General features: G+C 46.4%; 1 protein-coding gene across 2 annotated transcripts; it reads left to right on the forward strand.

Moving 5' to 3' along the window:
* The first annotated feature begins 319 nt into the window (after positions 1-319).
* Positions 320-19,811, forward strand: LOC143831586 (E3 ubiquitin-protein ligase TRIM7-like). 2 transcript variants are annotated; one of them, XM_077324682.1, is made up of 7 exons: positions 320-2,117; positions 6,752-6,847; positions 9,750-9,980; positions 13,165-13,187; positions 14,918-15,030; positions 15,500-15,535; positions 16,540-19,811. In XM_077324682.1, exons 1-7 carry the CDS (start codon positions 1,569-1,571, stop codon positions 17,052-17,054), a joined length of 1,563 nt encoding a protein of 520 aa, XP_077180797.1. In that variant the 5' UTR covers positions 320-1,568; the 3' UTR covers positions 17,055-19,811. The 2 variants fall into 2 exon arrangements, with proteins under 2 accessions (XP_077180797.1, XP_077180796.1); XM_077324681.1 differs by having other exon boundaries at positions 321-2,117; positions 14,915-15,030.
* Positions 19,812-21,057: the final 1,246 nt, after the last annotated feature.

Genomic DNA, 21,057 nt, shown 5'->3' on the forward strand with positions numbered 1-21,057 from the left:
TTCTACATGAAAAATATTTTAGGCATTCCTCCATAGTTAAGAGGTTGAAAAAGGCTGTAGTGATTAAGAGTGACAAATTCTAGTCTTTAGAACTGGATTTGATTCCCCACGCCATATGCGGCCAGCTGGACAACCTTGGGTCTGTCACAGCTGTTCTTACAGAGTGGTTTTCTTAGACCTCTCACAGCTCCACCTACCTCACAGGGTGTCTGTTGTGGGGACAGGAAGAGAAAGCCACTTTGGAAATAATATAGACTCCTGCTTTCCCTGCCCCACCTGGTCTTAAAGCAGTGGCTGGTTTAAGATAAAAGGGGAAAGTAGGGATGCCAGAGAGCCTCTTGTGGCGCAGAGTGGTAAGGCAGCGATATGCTGCCTGAATCTGTCTGCCCATGAGGTTGGGAGTTCAATCCCAGCAGCCGGCTCAAGGTTGACTCAGCCTTCCATCCTTCCGAGGTCGGTAAAATGAGTACCCAGCTTGCTGGGGGGTAAACGGTGATGACTGGAGAAGGCACTGGCAAACCACCCCGTATTGAGTCTGCCAAGAAAACGCTAGAGGGCGTCACCCCAAGGGTCAGACATGACTCGGTGCTTGCACAGGGGATACCTTTACCTTTACCTTTAGGGATGCCAGCCTCCAGGTGGAACCTGGAGAGCCCCTCGAATCATAGCTTATCTCCAGACTAGAGATCACTTTCCCCTGAGAAAATGGATGCTTTGGAGGATGGATTCTGTGATACTGTGCCTCACTGCAGTCTCTGTCCTCAGGCTCCATCCATAAATTCCCAGCAGTGTCTCAATCTGGAGCTGTCAATTCTATGCCCCCATTCCCCACTGGTTTGGCAACCTTAGGGGGAAGGGACTTTAGTTGCACAATATTTTTCTTGTCACCACAGCAGGGTAAGGAGTGAGGAATTTCAAATCATGCCACCAACTCCGCTGAAGTGCATGAAAAATACTTTTGCTCCCCGTGGTGGCTAGGCTAGCACTGTGATTGTGTTCAAAGCCAAAACTATGGCTACAAATCAGCGTGGGAGGCAGGTGACATGGGAGGACAATAATGAGAATACTCGGTTGCGGTGATTTGACAGCAGTGCCAACTTGATTCTCTAAATATTTGCAATTCCAGACAAAATGGGCAGTGTGCAGTAATCTCAGAATGTCCGTTTGTCATTCAAAGAGGTACAGTTTGTAAGTTAGCTTCTGTATGATTTCTTCCAGAACGGGTTTCCTTAAATACCTTCTGTGGCCTATGCTTTAGAGCACATGCAGAGTGCCTTTCCCTGTTGACTATCAGACTACCCACCAGGGACTCGAGGGGATGTCTGCCAGGTCACGGGGAACATCTTTTCTGGGCAGCCTGAGCTTTCCCTGCACTAATGTTAGAACTGAATCCCTGCCACCAGCCCTGCTGAGAATGATGAAATACCTCTATTCATGCAATGGGCTCTGGAAACTTCTGTTCTTCTTCCCCAACCTGAACAAGGCTTGTTGTTCAGACTTGAACTAAAACAGCTCCCATCCAGTTCAGTGACTGACTGACTTGTTGCAAGAAACCAGAAACTCCTGAGATGACCTCGCAACACCAGCTGGTTTCTGGCATGGGAACACCCGCCTTGTGTTTCGTGCCAAGCATTCGTTCCCTGTATGCTGTCAAAGGAGGAGAAGGAGAAGAAGACAGTCCTGCTTGCCAGGAAGGAGCCATGGCGGCTGTGTTCCTCCCGGGGAACCTTCAAGATGAAGCCACTTGCTCTGTCTGCCTGGAGTATTTCAAAGACCCCGTCTCCATCGAGTGTGGGCACAACTTCTGCCGGGCCTGCATCGCTAAGAGCTGGAAGAGCTTGGACAGAGATTTCCCCTGTCCTCAGTGCAGGGAAATTACCCAGTATAGGAACTTCAGACCCAACCGACAGCTGGCCAACATGGCAGAGATCATCAGCCAGTTTCTCTTGCGAGGCGTGAAGGGCTTTGAAGAGGACGGGATGTGTGAGAAGCACAAGGAGGCTCTGAAACTCTACTGCAAGGACGACCAGAAGACAATCTGTGTGGTGTGTGACCGGTCTCGGGACCATAGGCCTCATGCTGTGGTGCCTGTGGAAGAAGCTTCCCAGGAGTACAAGGTATCTGTCATCTGTCTGTAGTACTGATTTTCTCAGCAGGTGGCCTGAGGAGACCTCCATGGTCCAAAATACCATGAATATATAGGCACCTTCTTTTAAGAATACATCCTAGAAAGGTAGCTAGACCATCACCCCCAGCACATTCTACGTAACTGCTGTAGAAACTGGACCATTCATCTAAGTAAGGTTGACAGATCCCTCCTGGCCACTAGCAGGAGATGGGGTGGTGGTAAGGTTGCCATATCCAGGTGAAGAAACTCCTGGAGATTTGGGGATGGAGACTGGGGAGCAGAGGGACCTCAGTGGAATGCAATGCCCTCCAAAACATCCATTTTCTGCAGGGGAAATGTAGATGAGCTATTAATTCCAGAGGATTTCCAGGTCTCACCTGGAGGCTGGCATGTCTACATCTAAGTAATTTTCAGACTACATTCTAAGAGTAATGCTAGGGTTTTGATACTTTTTAGGAGCTCCTCAATGAGAAAATCCTTAACTGTGGACAAACTTCCCTGAAATATAGATTGCCTACTTCTTATGCTTGCCAGGCCCCCCCTGGCCACTCTTGGGGGATAGGGGCATAGGATTGTCAGATCCAGGTTGGGTAGTTCCTGGAGCTTTGGGAATGGAGCCTGGGGAGAACAGAGATCTCAGTAAGGTACAATGCCAGGTCATCCACCCTCCAAAACATCCATTTTCTCCAGAAGAATAATTCCAAGGCATCTCCAGTTCCCACCTGGAGGCTGGCATCCATACCACTTCTACAGTCCTCTTCAATATGCAGCCAAGGAGAACACTGTGTGAGGGCAACATTCTTGTGGGTCAACAGGGATGGCCAAGAATCCTGGCCAGATTAACTGCTGGGTCTTCACATGCACCGAGCATGAACCCTACAAGGCACCCCATAATCTAAGAAGCAGTTACGCCCATTGATCATCTATGGCAGGGGTAGTCAACCTGTGGTCCTCCAGATGTCCATGGACTACAATTCCCATGAGCACATGGACATGGACATCTGGAAGACCAGATGTCCATGGACATCTGGAAGACCAGATGTCCATGGACATCTGGAGGACCACAGGTTGACTACCCCTGATCTATGGCGTTTAGCTAAGGCTCCCTTTCACCTCCCCTGTTGGGTGTTGTGTTAGGGGGAAGGGTAGACGAGTTACACCATCATGTTTAATTTCTTATGTTTTTTTTTGTATATTTATGTCCTATATTTAATGTTTTTAATGGGGTTTTAGTGTTGATGGACTACTGTTGTAACCCGCCACGAGCTGGTTCCTGGGAGTGGCATGAAATAAAAATCCAAATAACCATCATAATAAAATCAGCAGCAGCACAGAGCAAGTTTGATGCAGTGCCCAGGAGATTCTTTAGCAGGTGGACAGATACAGAATGGGTTCTCTGGAGACATACAACTTGAAAGCCCTTGAAGTAAATAGCAAACAGATATAAAGAAGGCACATCGCAACGGCAAGCACACATTTGCTATGCAACAACTGTGTGCAATTCATTTCTTCCTGCATGTCAAAAATGAATACTGTTTAGCATTTGGCTGCCTAATCTGTAAGTGGGGGGTGGAGACCCAGCATGGCCAGTGGCTGCGTTTATAGTATGTGGGGATGAGCAGACAAAGCATTTGATATTGCAGAGAACATCATTTTTACTCTCTCCCAAGAATTTTGTTTGTTTGTGTTTTACTGCAAATAATAAGAAAAAAGCCAGCCCAGCAAGCCGCTGGCACACGGTAGCTGTAGCATTTTGAGTTTTATCTCTGTTTAAGCTTGGGTGTTATTTGGGGCGGAGTGAAAACAGCAGTCCCACCATACACACAAAAGGTTAACTAAGTAACCAAATTCCGGATCTATTTCTGGGAGGGAGACTTCCCAAAGTGGAATAAGATCCCAGGCTGACCTCTGTTTCTTTGGAGAGCAGCCCACCGTGCTTTCTGTTCATATCATCAGTGTTGATAGTTACTTAAAATAGAATCTACAGCTGATGAAGAATCTACAGAGCTGAAGAGCAGAGGGCCAGTTATCTATAAGAGTCTGGGGAAAGGGTGCAATTGGTCAACACAGCTGCCAATCTTTATGTTGAATGACCTGATGACTCTCTAAACTGGTAATCACCTTCAAGGCCATACGTGGGCTGGGTGTACCTGAGGGACTGCCTGTCTGCCTACACCCCTCAAAGAGCTTTGTGCTCTGTCACCTCTAGCTGGCTAGTGATCCCTGGCTCCAAGGAAGCCCACGTGACCTCAACCAGGCCCTGAGCCTTCTCTGTCCTCCCCCCACCTGGTCAGACGAGCTCCCAGAGGAGATCAAATTAGCCAACGTAGTGGCCGGAGATCTCCTGCAATTACAGTTGATCTAGACACAGATAATTTATCCTGGAGAATAATGGCTGCTTTGGAAGGTGGAATCTACGGCAGTAGTCCCCAACCACGGGCTGCGGCGCCTCAGCACTGGGCCACAGCTCCCTCTCCCCACCCCCCACCCCGCAGTGAGAAACTTTCCAGGCCGCAAGCAAATTGGCTGCCAAAGCGGCAGGCTTCTTTCTGCGGCGGGGGGAAAGAGAGGGGAGCGTGGCCGCCGGCGCAAACGCGCATGCGAGGCAGGTCCACACATGCGCGTTTGCGTCCGGTGGGGCCACAAATGTGAATGCACTGCACTTTTGTGCATGCACGTGCAAAAGTGTGGTGCATGCGCGTTTGCGCTCCTAGTGGGGCCACAAACGCGCATGGGCTGCCGCTCTATGGCAGTGGTCCCCAACCTTTTTCAGGCTGGGGACTGGCGGCAGCAGGGAGGGCGATTGCCGGGCTGCGCATGCACGCATGCGCCAAGCGCGGCTGAAAACGCGCATGTGTGCATGCGCGTTTTCGGCCGCTCATGGTACATTGCATGTGCGCGGCCTTGCTTCCCTCTCCCCCCATCCCACAGTAAGAAGCTTGCCGGGCCGCAAGCTTGCAGCCTGGGAAGTTTCTTACTGCGGGGATGGGGCGGGGAGAGGAAGCCGCAGCCCAGTGCCAGGACCTTCGCGGCCCGGCACCGGGTTGCTGCCCGGTGGTTGGGGACTACCGCTCTACGGGATTATGCCCTATGGATGTTCCTTCCCCAAACCCCACCCTCCACCTCCAAAACCTCCTAGCCATGGATTTAGTCTCAGAAATAGTAGCTGCATTTAGTTGTGGCATGTGCAAAATGCTGAAGAATGTCTGAAGTCCTGTTCATCTCCCTTACCAATTAGGGTTTCCAAAGACTTGCAAAAAAAAAAAATCATACCTCTACCTTATAGCAGAGGCTTGTTTTTCCAGGTAGTGTTATTAACCTCTGTTTTCCATGAATAGTTTCAGCCACCTGTTCCCATACATGAAGCCTATGTTTAAGGGGCAAGACGATTTTTTTCCTCCATGTAGTTAGCATAGCCACTTGTGTGAGATTACATGAAAGGTCTTCCAAGGCAGTGGATGATCCCCAAGCAAATCGGAGCCTTGGTAACCTCTAATTTTAGAAATTAAGCACTGTAGGTAACCAATCCCACTCCTGCAAGCTAGCAGAGTTGTCAGGTGGAGCAGCAGAGCAAGGGGAGCAGCTGCATCCTTTTTCTCACTTTCTCTTTGGACATTTTTTAAGGTACAGGAATCACAAGGTAGTTTTATTTCTCCTGGGCCACAAAAGTTTTTAAGCACTCCATGTCTCACTTCACAAACTTGCAGAGAAACAAAGACATCACATTTGTAGCATTTATAGACATGGTAGAAACTTGAGTGACCATAACCCAGGTTATGGTTAGAGGGACTGGGTGATCTCCTGGGAATTCTGCCTCTCTATTTCTGTGATGTAAGACAGGTTTGCTAGAAATGTAATCAATCAATAATAATATTCAGTATATGTATACAACTGTCCTGAAACACCCAAGTTACCCTCTCCTCTGAATGCAGTTCTGTCCTGTACATGCTGGCTCTTGTGTCATGTCCTGGCAGAGCTCCTGTTGGTGAAGCTTTCCTTTTACTGTCCCACCAAACCTTCTGAACTTGGTTTCCCTCCCCATCTATGATCCCTGGGCTAGGGACAGCCTAAGATTATTCCTATGCAGCCTTCAAATGCCTGGAAATCAAGCAAGATTAACAATATCGATATCTAATTCTGAAAACTAAACATGACTCAAGTGCAGATCAAAACAAAAATCTGGAGAATGGGGCCATGTTCACATAAGGGGGATTTCCCTTTGCAGAAAAATCTGAAAAGTTAAAGAAGTGCAAGGGAGATGTTTAAATGTTCAAACTAAAGTAGTTTAAGAGATCTAGCAACGCTTTGTCATGTCAGCTGCCAATTTTGAGGTTGCCTCTCAGCTCCACTGAACATGGCCTGCAGTGTGAGAAAGATGAAAATAAACTAGCAGAAGTGCATGTGTGAGGGGTGAGAGGAGGAGGAGGTGGAGGTGGTGTTTGTGGTGATGGGAAGGTTAGGGGTGAAGAAAGATGTTGGCAGAGGCAGCGTCAGTAGTGGGAGGGGGAGAAAGATGGAATCCCCTGCATGAGTGTGTGTGTGTGTTTAATGCTTGTCTGGAAGATGGACTATAAATATTAATAAAATATCTATGCATGTTTATAATTTTATTTTTGAATTTAGGAACAAATACAGGCCCGCTTGGACTTTTTGAAAAAGGAGAGACAAGAGCTTCTGGAATTCAAGACACAGGATGACAAAAAAAGCCAAGAACTTTTGGTGGGTGTCTGTTATGATACACAAATTGTAGGCCAGTATAGGCAGACTGCATCCAGACTCACAAGAAACTGGAGATCAATCAAACTGGCATACAATGAACTGCCTGAATGCAGCCTCATGGTTATTGTGGGTAATGGCTGGCCAGGAAAAAAAATACAGGCCTGGATCTGGTCTTGTTCTGTTCATAGCACTGTTTAAAAGGCTTAGCGGTGCTATACATTTCAGACTAATGAGAGTCTCTTAAGTTTTCAAGTTACTTAAGTCTTATGTCGACAGGCTTTTGTTCCAGTGATTCCCAAACACTCCAGTACAATTTCTTTGAGTGTTCACTGACTTTTTTAGTTTACAGAAGACTGGTGCATTCTTTCCAGTACCCAAACCTCATGTTTTGTAACACCAATAGTAATCCGCAAATGAAGTATGAGGGTAAGTATCATCACTTGTTAATACATGTTAATACTGCCACATCAAGCTGTTACAGACTGGACTGCTAGCAAACTGGAGGGGGAAAACAGCCCTGTCCCATGATATATGGAAGTGGTAAGAGAGAGAGAGAGAGAGAGAGAGACTCCTTCAGGTAGAGAAAAGCAGAGTATAAAGACTTTCTCTTCATAATCTAGAGGAGTGGTCCCCAACCTGCAGGCTGCGGCCCGGTGCCGGGCCGCGACTCCCTCTCCCCGCCACACCCCGCAGTAAAAAACTTCCCAGGCCGCAAGCTTGCGGCCCGGGAAGCTTCTTACTGCGGGAGGGCAGGGAGAGGGAATCAGGGCCGTGCCGCGCACTGCGCATGCGCAGCCACACATGCGCCATGCGTGGCCGAAATCGTGCATGGGCTGCACTTTTGCACATGCATGCATGCATGAAAGTGCTGCACATGCACGATTTTGGCCGTGCATGGCGCATGCACGATGCGCAGCCCCGGCCCACGCATGCACGATGCGCGGGCGGGGCAGTTGCCCTGCCGGTCCCCAGCCTCAGAAAGGTTGGGGACCACTGTTCTAGAGTGCAGGTCTGTTAGGGGTAAAAGTTTAGAATGGCCCTTCATTGTTAAGATTACTGGAAACTGGGGACAAACGCTGAAGCCATAATTCTTCAATGTGCCCAGCTTCCCAGAAGCATCAGACTGCTCACTTATTTGGGTGAGAGCCCTCAGTCGATGCTACTGCTTCAAGATGATCTGACCTTAGGGTAAATTTGTAAATGCAGTCAAGTCAAGGTCAGTAAGTGAAAAGGCAATTAATAGTGCAGTTCTGTATGGAATTACATCCTTTAAAATCCACTGGAGTCAGTGGGCTTAGAAAAGTGTGGCTTTTTTAAGGAATGCACTGTAAAGGCTCCACCAAATCAGATTCAAACCAAACAAAATCTTCTAATGGGAGAATGAAACTGTCCTGCTACGCCCTCCTACTTCAGCCCACTTGATTTCTATAAGATGCTACTGTTGGGGGCTAAGTGACCTTGAGCATGGTGGGGGTGAGGGGCTGCAATAGGAAGGAGGACTCAGGGAAATTGCCAGTATGTAGTTTGGATTTTTTGCAACTCCCTAGATTTCTTACACTCTGCTGCCATCTGTCGCCTAGGTTTATTTAAGCAGAAGTCCTGTGCCAAATGTTATTATTGCTGATGTTGACACATCATAACAAACCCCAAAAAAATGGTTGCCATTAACATTCTAAAAGAAGTACAACAAACCCCAAAAGTGGGAACTGACAAAAATGTGCAAGTTGAAAAATGTGGAGAGTTAAAAACAAAGGGCAGTTTTCCTTTTGCTGCTTTCTTATTCATCAGCCTGAGTTCTCCTCCTGTCCCTAATGGTTATGTTTTGTCTTGGTTTTCAGTTTTTGTTTTTGTTTTTTTTACTGTGTGAAACTCTACTAGAATGTGCTTGTTCAATTTTATTCATCGGGTAATGCTTTTCTCTAGCACCATGTCTCCAGAAAAGCACCATGTCTCCTGTGTTAAATTGTCCGGGTGCCATGTAGTAGATAAAGTGAAAAAGGACAGCGAGGCATTAAAACACAGAGATCTGTGTAATGAATATACGTTTGTGTTTATGGTGCTGAGGAGCAAGCGAGCTCTCCCTCCATGTGGTTCATCAACTCAAATGCAGCCCCATTAGTAACCTTGCGGTCATGGTTTTTGATGCCTACCTAGAGCTGTTAAAATACAAACATTTTCAAGGGCTCAGATGGGTCATCATAGACCAATCCCTCTCTTTGAGCCTAACCTACCTCTCAAGAGTGTTGTGGACAAAAATGGAGGAGAAGATTATGATGTATGCTGCCCCAAGCTCTTTTGTAGAAGAGTGGGATAAAAATTATACCAAATAAATATGGCTTGAGGGCTATTTTGACCTGGTGAATCAGCATTAGGGCACCTGAATATTTTTATGGCATGGGGGAAAATATCACCACTTGGTAAATTAAGTCTCTATTAAAGAGACAGGACCACCACCCCTTGTGGGCAGTTGGCAAACCTATATGTTTCGTACTATGAAGTAAATGGCATCTGCCTCTTTCACCCAACATCTGAATGCAAAGATGCAGTGCATTCTGAAGCTTTTTCTTTAGGCTGACATCAGGAGATAAAGTTTCAACATTACTTAGGGATCGGAGCTGCTGCTGCTGCCCCCCTCCCCGGCTGCAATCTTTTAAAAATTGCATAAACATACATCATTACATAAATACACATAGGAAAATTGCATACAATAACACAGATGTAACAGAACTGATTTTTGCTATATATTCCCTGTCATGTAAGAAGATCATAGTCTGAGAAGGGTGCTTGCACTCGAAAGCTCACACCTTGATTAAATCGTTGTTGGTCTTAAAGGTGCTACTGGACTCTGATTTTATAATAACCAGCTGTCCCTGAAAGGGCTAACTGTTGGTTTCTTTTGAAGAAAACCATAGAGATTGAGAGGCAGAAAGTGATCTCTGAATTTGAGGGGCTGCGTCAGTTCCTGTATGAGCAGGAGCAGCTTCTCCTGGGACAGCTGGACAAGATGGAGAAGGGCATCACCAAGAGGCAGAACGAGAACATCACAGAGCTCTCCAAGGAGATCTCCCTCCTCAACAAGCTCATTTCTGACCTGGAGGAGAAGATCCAAGAGCCAGTGCTTGAATTCCTCAAGGTAGGACACTCACTGTGCATGAATCCCTGATGAACTGCATGATGTACATATCTGTGCATGATTACTGAGCATCACCGGTCACATTTTCTTGAACAAATGCTCTTCTCTCATAGAATCATAGAGTTGGAAGGGGCCATACAGGCCATCTAGTCCAACCCCCTGCTCAACGCAGGATCAGCCCTAAGCATCCTAAAGCGTCCAAGAAATGTGCATATCCAACCTTTGCTTGAAGACTGCCAGTGAGGGGGAGCCTATTCCACTGCTGAACTACTCTGACTGTGAACATTTTTTCCCTCTCACTTAGAAGCTTTGCCAGATCCACACTAGGCCGTAGGGAAACAAAAATCCATCTTGGTTTGGCTTTGAGTCAGGGTTGCCAACATTCATATAATGTTCAATGTAAACCTCCCCGAGCTGCAAAGAAATGGGCGGTATAGAAATCTAAATAAATAAACAAATAAATAAATACCTGGAGAAAAATGTCATGTCCCTTTCATAGAGGCTTCTCTGCAAAAAAACAAAAACAGCTTTTCATGGCGTTGGAGGGGGAATCACATCCCACTAATCCTCTATGAAAGGGACACGTATATTTTTTTCACAGGCAGCTAGCAGCAACCCTGCTTTAAATCCCAATGGACTGGAAAGGAACAGCTGCAGTGTATTTTGCAGTCTTTACGGTAGCTTTTTAATAACTTAGTCCTGTTCACAAGTTACAATGAATGCTCATATAATCAATGAACAACATACACTTGTTTTTTCTTGATGTGTGTGTTGAGTAATTATCATGTTACATTCAACACCTAAAAGTATAGCTGAATGTCTGATCTAACCCTAAATTTAAGCAGGTGCTGGTCCCGAGTCTCATTTGTTGAGTAGAAATATGTGGAGACTAGTTTTCAAGGCCCGTTGATAAGAACAGGCTTTGAAAGCCCTCCTTGGTGCCAAGCACACCCAGCGCCCCAGGGAGGCAATAGGTGCACTCTGCGGGCCCAGGGAAGCCTCCCCCCTCCCCCTCCCCCTCCCCCTCCCCCTCCCCCTCCCCCTTCCCCTTCCGCCCCACCAAAGCCGTGGCTTCCCTGGGTTTTTTATTGGGTAAAAAAGGAAGGTGGGTTTCTCCTGTGGCTTTAGTTCTGCAAACTTTACATCTCTGGGCACCTTTTTATCAACAGACAAACCTGCATTTATTGTGTAGGATTAAACAAACTGATTTCGTTTCATTCACCTGCATGTTTCTTTGCAGAAAAGACATTCTTTTGTGTGATTTTTTTTTTACCCCTTACTGCTCTCAAGTTGCGCCTGAGGTTTCCGTGGCATGGAGTCTCTGGTTTCTTAGCCCTATTTAAAGGATGTGAAATTCCTTTCTGGAGAAGGCTCCACTTGAGAGCTCCAGGCTGTGGGCCAAATGAGATGGGACAGCATCCATGGGTCCACCCTAGAGACACACTGCAATTTTAAGGGGATTTTAAGATGCCATGAGAAGAAGGAGGGGATGGAGGAATGGGGACTCAAACTTGGCTCTCCAGATTAGAGGTCACTGCTCTTAACCACTACACCTCTCTGAGGGCCTGCATAGGCTTGCCAACTCCAGCCTGTAAAATTCTGGGAGATTTGGGGGTGATGCCTGTGGAAGGGAGAATTTGGAAAGGACTTTACTTTGTTCTGCCCCTCTGCATCTTTTCATGTGCCAGAATGGCCGTGGGGGAGACACCCTTCCCAATGCAACAGCCCCACCCTGGATTGGGCCCCCTGTGGCTGTCTTATACTATGGCTGTCTCTATGGTCCCTTAAGAAATCAGGCCAAATTGGTGCCTGGTTTGCAATATGCCAGAATGAGTGAATCTGGGCTCAGGCTGCTCAAGCATTGGCTGTTGTTGAACGCTCACTGCTGGACAGGCAACCAAAGGTGTCACTTGTAGCAGCAATGTGCCAATTGTGCGATAGCAATGGGTAATAAATCGTCATCTTCATCATTGTTGCATCTGAAAGGATATTGTGCAAAATGCAAGCGCTGTGCCTGCCCCAGCATCTCCTATGACGCTGCAACAGATTCTGGGTCATACTTTGTAACTACATTGCAGTGCAGCAAGGTGGAGGGTGGCACAATGTCTTGGGTCAACCCTGTTGGCTTCCATCTTAAAATATAGGTCCCCATCCAGAAGATCAAGGAAGATGGAGAAGGGAGGCAGGAGGGAGAAGAAATAGGCACGTAGAGTTGCCAACTCTGGATTGGGAAATACCTTAGAGCAGGGGTAGTCAAACTGCGGCCCTCCAGATGTCCATGGACTACAATTCCCAGGAGCCCTTGCCAGCATTCGCTGGCGAATGCTGGCAAGGGCTCCTGGGAATTGTAGTCCATGGACATCTGGAGGGCCGCAGTTTGACTACCCCTGCCTTAGAGATTTGTGGGGGACAGGGTTGAAGTCTGGGTAGGGAGAGGCAGTGGGTATTACTGACTGACTGACTAACTTATTTATATACCACCCTCCCCTGAGGCTCAGGGCGGTTTGCATGAAACATTGGAACAGGAACAATGCAGTAAACTCAGTAACCATGTTAGACGAATAACAATAATAACACGAATAATAGAGCAAATAGTAATGAATAACCTCAACATATTAACAGTCCCATGGTTGGCTGGTTCAGAGTGTTTGATTCATGGGAGGGAGGTTCAAGGGCCCAGTGGATGTTATTGGTTTTCTGTCGACCTCAACCAAATACCTGGCAGAAGAGCTTCCTTTTGCAGGCCCTGAGGAATTGTTGTAGTTCCATCAGGGTCTTGATCTCCCCTGAGAGCTCATTCCACCAGGTGGGGAATGGGAAAGCTGTGGCCCTGGTTGAGGTCAAGTGAGTTTCCTTAGGGCCAGGGATCACCAGGCAGTTGGAAGTGGCCAAGCGTAAAGCTCTTTGAGGGGTAGAGGCGGTCCCTTAAGTGCATAATGCTATTGAATCCACCCTCTAAAGCAGCCATTTTCTCCAGGGAAATTATCGCTATCACCTGGAGATCAATTGTTATTCTGGGAGATCTTCAGGGCCCACCTTGAGGTTGGTAACTCTAGTCATACCAATATGGAACATATAATTAAGACTTTCTTTCTTTCTTTCTTTCTTTCTTTCTTTCTTTCTTTCTTTCTTTCTTTCTTTCTTTCTTTCTTTCTTTCTTTCTTTCTTTCTTTCTTTCCTCTAGGATGTGACAAGTGCCCTTGTCAGGTACGGAGCTGAGTTCTCACCTTCTCTAGTTCTTTGCTCATGAACCAGCTGAAAGGTCAGTGGCTGCCATTCAGAGACATACAGTCACTGAGGAATGTTACAGAGAGTAGCTCATCTCCCTTAGGTCAGCGGAAATCCCATGCTCCCTATGACTTCTCCAGCAAGCGGGAATATTATTCCTTGTCTCCCTGGCAATTCGATTACCTTCAGCTGAAGTCTGCAGAACATATGCTCCTGGTGTCAGGGGTGAGATGGGGAGGAAGACTACATTGTTTCTGTGGTATCAAATTCAGCCTGGCTCAAGGTCTTTGCTCTGAGTGACACTTCCAGAAAGGTAGCCGAGGCAAAATTAAAAACAGACGCCCACCAGCACCTTAAAGACTAGCTACATTTATTCCAGCAAGAGCTTCCATGAGTCAGAGCTCATTTCTTCAGACAACTCCAAGCCTATTTTCCTCAGAAGTTTCAAATGAGCCAGGGCCCGCCACTTACAAAAGAGGCTAATTCTGCTATATATTTATTTACTTATTGCTTTTCTCATTCCACCCCTCCTCCTGCGAGCTTAAGTAGTGCCAACGTAGTTCTCTCCTCCATTTTATCTTGACAGCAAACAGCTGAGGTAGTTTACACTGAGAGGATATGTCTGTACCAAGGTTGCCCAGAAAGCTTTAGGTCAACCGGAATTTGTATCCAGTTCTCTTTGCACCGCACACACACATCTGAGTTTTGCATTAAATAATAATAGTTGTTATTATTATTATTATTATTATTATTATTATTATTATTATTATTATTATTATTATTATTATTATTATTTGTCTGCCACTCTTGGTAGAGCTGGATCATGGCGGGTTACAAGATAAAATAAATACCGTAAATAACAATACCCTAAAAATTCCCCTAAAACACGTAGCAGTGAATAAAATATAATCTGACAAGAACACCACGGCAAAACAACCCCCCACCTACCCCCGCTGGGGACCAAGGGAAAACAGCTGGCCACCATAGATAGAACATGGTGGAGTACTTCCCCTCCTTACTCCTCCTTTGGGGGGGGGGGATCACAGATCTTCTCTTTGCCCTGGCCTCAACCTTTAGACATGGTGGAAGAGCTCCGTTTTGCAGGCCTTGCGAAAAGCCGGAAGCTCACCTAGGGCCCGAAGCTCAGATCGTACAGGACCTGCAGCTCAGATTTCATTCATTCATTCATTCATTCATTCATTCATTCATTCATTCATTCATTCATTCATTCATTCATATTTATATACCCCCCTCCCGAAGACTCAGAGTGGTTTACATAGCACGAATAGTACCTTGTTTTGTATTTCATAGTCATTTGGCCTTACTATTTTCATTTTCCCCCCTCAGTACCCTTGTGTGTGTATATCTATATCTCCATATGAAAAAAAATGAATGGAAATCTAGGAAACACCTACTAGTTAGTGGGATATCCAAATAGTCTTTGATTTGGCTTGGGTAATTTCATACAGGAGGCTAAAAGTACCTTTTCTTTCCACCTCACAATAAAAATATAATGGTCCTCCTCAGCCTTTCAAACATCTCCCCTGTGCTACCATTCTTCCATATTAATAGTTGTTCAAAGAAATGCTCGCAAATGTCGTTTTTAAGCATCATACCTGAAAACGTTCTGAGGTGAATTATAAGAATCTTCTGTCTCATCAATACTGCAGTTTGGTAACCTTTCTGTTTTTAAAAAATCTTGTTAGAAGTGATGATCTTAAGTGTCTGCTGCCCATCCCTGTTTCTTCTGACATGAAAGGCCACATCTCCAATTTCTCTCTGAAGACTGTGGTCCTCAAGGGAGTGTTGAAGAAATTCAAAGGTAAAGGAAAGCAGCACCTCTCTCTTTACATGTAATGTGATTCTCAGGCTCCAGAGTCAGCCATGTGGACTTGCGGCATGGACGCTCTGAGGCTGGCAGAGAACAAGGGGGAGGTTTTAACTGGAGGTTTGGAGATTGCACCGGAGAACTTCTGCTTGCAAGGAAGGTGCGCTGCCATTGAGCCATGACTCTTCCTCAAGTGCCTAAAATTAGGTGGTGTTGGATTATTTTAGGTACCTGCGGAAGAGTCATTTTGATTTGGGAAGGCAGTATCTCCCGCCCTCCTTAGCTTCCCTTTCATTACTCTCTTGACACGGGTTTCAGGACTCAGGCAAAACATAATTTCAGGAAATAATTCTATAGCCTGACCTGTGAGAAATGTTGGCTGTAACACACAATGCTCGGACTAAATCGTTTTTAAGTGTCTTTTAATCCAGACTTCCATTGACCGAGTTTCGTTTTCTTTCAGACAATCTTCGAGATGAACTGGGGAAAGGTGAGAAAGGTAATTATTTCAAACCAATTATTGTTATTGTTATCATTTGTGTTGTTGTTATTATTAATTTAATTTACACACCGCCCTCCCTAGCAGCTCGATAAGAGTGATCGTGGACATTAACCTTCAGTGCAAATCCTAAATTTGTTAGGATTGCAGCATTCCAAGAATGTGGCTTAAGCAACAACAGTGACGAGCTTTTTTAAAGGTTATTTTTAAAACAGGGCCTTTCACTAAACTACCATTCATTAATATTTCTTACATACTTTATTTCAGCACTTTGTTTTTCAGCACATTCCCTGACCCAAGTAATGATCATTTTGCCAATTGCCACATAAAAGGAAAAGGTGCTTTTATTAAGGCAAATTTCAGCTAATGGAGGAGAATGCAAGTTTTTGAGTTTCATAGATTTCTCTGTGGCGTTTTTTAGTCTGCATCCGCCTTTCCGGTTTTCATAGGTGTCATGGTGATCCAAATGCTCACACAATTGGTGCAATCAGTTCACTCTTACATGTGTTCTCCCCTCCCACCCCGTCCCTCATTCCATCTGTTCACATTCATCGATTTTCTGATTTTTCTCCTGTTTTTTGGGGGAAGTGTTGAGCATGCACTGAAGTGTTGCAGCACTTCAGCCAGCCTCAAGGGGATTGGACGTTCCCCTCCCATCACACTACATCTGAGGGTCGTTCCTGGTGTACATGTCTCAATCCTTATTGGTCGCCTCTTTTCCTGCATTTGAACAGACTCCCTAATTGGCTCTCCACCAAATTTTTGAATTTCTTTACCTGATTTGCATCAGGTATACCTCTCCAGTGGTCCACCTTGCATATTTGACCCTTGGAGTGGACAATTCCTCTCTGGGTGGGTTTTGGATGAGTTTGGGGCAGCAATCCATGAGGAGGGATGTATCAAACCCATCGTTTTGAGTTCTAACCGTCATTGCTGCCGCTTTACTTTGTTGTTGCTTGATACAGCATTTGTCTTGTTCTGAACACTATTGTCCTGCTTATTAGAAGACCTCCTCCTGGACCCCGAGACAGCCAACCACCTCCTCATCCTCTCGGCCGACCTCAAGAACGTGAGGATGGGATGCCGGAAGCAAGACTTGCCCGACAACCCGAAACGCTTTGACACCAACTCCCGCGTCCTGGCCACGGAGGGATTCAAGACCGGGAGGCATTACTGGGAGGTGGAGGTGGGGTCTGCAGACGGCTGGGCTTTTGGAGTGGCCAAGGAATCGGTGCGAAGGAAAGGACTGACCCAGTTCTGTCCCGAAGAGGGAATCTGGGCCTTGCAGCAAAATGGCGGCCGGTACTGGGCTGTCACGACCCCTCAGAGGACCCCGATTTTCCTGCCCGAGAAGCTCAACAAAATCCGAATCTACTTAGACTATGAGGGAGAAGAGGTGTCTTTCTACAATGCCGAGAACATGCAACACATATTTACGTTCAATGTCTCTTTCACCGAGAGGGTATTTCCGCTCTTCTCGGTTTGTTCCACTATGACCTACGTTAAACTCTGCTCCTGAGTACGATGGGCTGCTTAGCGGAGGTACTGAGGCGATGTTCACATACGCAGCACATTAAGGCTTGCTTGTCGGGCCCAGACATTTCTAACCACAGCGGAGGGCCTGTTTGCATGGCGAAAGTATGTGGGGTGGCTTACGTGCTTGAAAAGGCCAGGCGTGGTGGCTGCGCACTGTGGCAAGTGCGTGGTGGGCGTCAGCTACCGGGCTTTGTGAAATGGCATTTCACAAGTAGATGTTAAATCCTCTGTAAGGCAGTGGGTGAGAGAGGCGACTTAGGGCTTCCAGAGAGTTACACGACTGCTCTTGTCTAGTTAGAAAGCTGTGGTTGTGCTCTTTTCCCCCATCTCCACCTCTTTACACACATTAGGGCCTGATTTGTATTCACTTATCAGAATGAAGTGGCAGAGGGTTGCAGGATGACGGCAGATGATAGCATTCCACGTGTGCCTTGTCCAATGAATAATTTGCCCTTTTAGTGCATTTCCCCCCTGCCCTTCATAGAATCATAGTTAGAAGGGGCCATCCAGGCCATCTAGTCCAACCCCCTGCTCAACGCAGGATCAGCCCGAAGCATCCTGAAGCATCCAAGAAAAGTGTGCATCCAACCTTTGCTTGAAGACTGCCAGTGAAGCTCAGAGCGGCATGCATGCTTCTCTCCTAGGATGCCAGCCTCCAGATGGTGGCTGGAGATCTTGGGGGATTACAACGGATCCTCCAGGTGACAGAGATCCCTTCCCCTGGAGAAAATTGTCACTTTGGAAAGTGACATTATACTCCAGTGAAGGACCTCTCCTCCCAAGCCCCACCTTCTTCAGGCTCTGCCCCCAACGCTCTAGGGATTTCCTAACCCAAAGCTGGCAACCCTATTCTCTCCCCTCTTCTGCTTTTGTGGTAAGAGGTTGAGAGAGTAAGTGTCCCACGGTCACCCAGAAAGCTCCTGTGCCAGGATGATAATTACAATGTAGGTTTTGCATGTCCTGGTCCAACACCCCTCACCATCCCATTACATCCCACTGAACAAAATGTTCTTATGTTCTTACCCCAGCTTTGCTTTTTGCTCCAGCTTGAGCCCTTCTTTCAATGGGCAGAGCCTTCCTTCAAATGAAGCATTTTCTTCCACTGGAGGAAAAGCCTCTTAAGTTGGAGAAAAGCTCCTTAGGCTCCCGATCCACCCCACTACATTACACTGCCTCCTTAATAGCCAAAAATTAAAGTATCAGGCAGGTAGGGTCTATTTTTGCTTGTGCTGTTTCTTTCTCTTTTTTTGTTATTTGCAGAATGTTCTACACAGGAGAGCAATCTAATGTGCAGTCGGATCCGTTTCCACTTGATTCTGCTGCAGTGTAGGTCTTGTGCTAAATGCAGGACTTTGATGCCTGCCAGAAGATAGGGAGGAGCCAATCAGTTTGAATGCAGTCTTCCTTCCTAACTGATAGGGTGCTACATTTCTGCTTTGCAATTTGGGAATTCTTGTGGCTGAGAAGACGCAGTTTGGCCAGCTTGTTCTGAGGTCTTGAGGATGTTGCTTCTTCCCATTAAAGCAGCATCAGTAAAGGGGGATTTGATCTAGTAGGGCTCTTCTTACGTTTTTATGGAGTAAAGGGCTGTTCATTCTACCTCTGACATTGAGAAGATGATGGTGATGAAGAAAAACGATGGGTATCTCAACAACATAAAATGTAATGTCCGTCAAAGTACAGCAGGAAGCTACTTTGCCAAGTGTGTTTCGGATTGGGCATCAAAGAAAAAGAGAGAGGTTCTTGCCAAGGCCACTGTCACAAAAGGAACCTTTTATTAACGGGTTAATAGTGAACATTTCTGGTCAACTTCCAAGTACTGAGCCTGCTTGTCTCCTTGCCACCATGTGAAAATTCTCAGGTTTTGAATACAAATGTTCTACCCCATTTGTTCCAGTAGTTCTCTGGGTCATCAGGGTATCTTCACTGCAATTTGAGACGCTTTAAGGCATTGCCCTCTGTCTGGGATATGTTATGTGGCCTTGTGAAATCCATCTATACCCCTCCTCCTAGGGTTTCTTGACGCCCTCGTTGATCCTAGATTCCAAGGCCATTTTTGAGGGGCTGGAGGCAATGACAAAGATTTTTTAAAAACAGGTTACCGTCTGGTATGTTTGCTGTTGCCTTGCCTGCCTACAGGAGATTGAATAAAGGAAATAATAAATGCCTTGGATCCTAAGGTGTCATTCTGTTTGTGCATATCCCCCTCCCCAATAAAGTTTTCTTTTGAAACACCACAGATAATCTCTTGACCTTGTACCTTTGCACTTTGATAAGTGCCAGCTATCAACCACTACCAATTGGGTTAGGCCATTTGCTCTTGCACAAGGGCTCCTGCTCATGCAAGGAATACTGCTTGTGCAAGTGATTCTACCAGTGCAATGTTGGGGTCCGAATGGAATGACAGTGGATCTAACCCCTGCTTTCCAACTGTTGGTGAAAGTGTGGTTTGCAGATTTCACACAACTTTCAGTATTTGCTATTCCTTCTCTGAAGCTTTGCATTACAGAATTGATTGCACAACGGCCTTGGAGGCTGCTGTAAAGGCTTTGCAGACAAAAATCAAAGACATTACCTGATTTTGGGTTTGTGCAAACTGTTTCTCGGTGCTATCAGATGGGTCTCAACTCGAAACATCTTTTGCTGAAGCATAGCTGCTAAGAGATTGAGTGAGAGTCCTATTTTTGGAGGGCGTTGTGTAGTTGTGAATCAAGAACTCTCAGCTGGTGTGTGTGCTACTTTAGCCCTATAATTCTTGCTCAACCTGTACATTTGTAAATAAACTGACAGAAATACTGCAAGTCTTTTGTCCTTTGTCTCTCTCTCTCCCCTCCAAAGGAGAAAGGACCATTCAAAGGGTGGTCTGAAGCTTTTTATTTCTTAGGGAAGGAACAGATGCTAGACTGTCAAGACATTGTTTGGAAATGGTTTTCCCTTTCCAGCTTCTGTGTAATAACCCTGGGCTTCCTTGGCATTTCCCATCCAAATACTAACCGGGGTCAACTCTGCTAAACTTTTGAAGTATGGCAAGTTACAGCTGGCCTGAGCTATCTAGGGTCAGGTTGAGGAAACATTAGCATTGATTTAATAACTGATCATGCATATGATAAAACTGCCTTGTGTATCACACTACAGGTATCCCACTAACATACAAATAGATCAAAATGGGTATGTTGGTATGGAAAAGAATAAGAGTTCAGTAGCAACTTAAAGGCTAACCAGATTTGTAGTAGGGTACGAGCTTTCCAAAAGATCATCCCCCTACTATAAGGTAACCAGATTGTCCCACTTTTGGAGGGATCTCTTGGGGCAGTGGTCCCCAACCTGTGGGCCGCGGCCCGGTGCTGGCCCGCGAAGGCCATGGCGCCGGGCCGCGGCTCCCTCTCCCCGCCCCTCCCCCCACAGTAAAAAACTTCCCAGCTTGCGGCCCGGGAAGCTTCTTACTGCGGGAGGACGGGGAGAGGGAATCAGGGCCGGGCCGCGCGGCCGTGCGGGCACGGCCCGCAGGTGCGGCCCGATGTGCGGGCGTAGCGTGCGGGGGCGCGGCCTGCAGGCGCGGTCCGCGCGGGCGCGGCCCGATGCCCTGCCGGTCCCCAGCCTCAGAAAGGTTGGGGACCACTGTCTTGGGGAACCTGGCAAATTGTACTTACATTGAAATTAAAATATATATATTACGATACTATTTTTGCATTCTATGTGTTCTATGAAGCTTTTTGTTGCTCCATATAGACCAAATTTTTAATCAAGAACCCACCCAGTCAATGGTGTCCCGCTTTACCAATGTTAAAATCTGGTCACCCTCCCCTACTACAAATTTGGTTACTCTTTAAGGTGCTGCTGGGCTCTTGCTCTTTTCTATCCCAACATGCAGTGTATACATAGCTTCATGCAGTCTCAGCAAGGAGCCCTCCTTTAAATCACACTGAGTTGAAATGCAAAGCATTTTGGGTTGGGTTAATGATCAAATTTCTAGATCGTGGCTTGGT

This window comes from Paroedura picta, chromosome 3 (genome assembly GCF_049243985.1).
Source record: "Paroedura picta isolate Pp20150507F chromosome 3, Ppicta_v3.0, whole genome shotgun sequence".
NCBI lineage: Eukaryota > Metazoa > Chordata > Lepidosauria > Squamata > Gekkonidae > Paroedura > Paroedura picta.

Excerpts from the sequence above, each read along its gene's own strand:
- LOC143831586 (XM_077324681.1), top strand. The coding sequence starts at position 1,569 with ATGACCTCGCAACACCAGCTGGTTTCTGGCATGGGAACACCCGCCTTG. Across the intron at positions 6,848-9,749 it reads AAAAAAGCCAAGAACTTTTG|AAAACCATAGAGATTGAGAG; the intron begins GTGGGTGTCTGT and ends TTTCTTTTGAAG. Across the intron at positions 13,188-14,914 it reads GTGACAAGTGCCCTTGTCAG|AAGTGATGATCTTAAGTGTC; the intron begins GTACGGAGCTGA and ends AAATCTTGTTAG.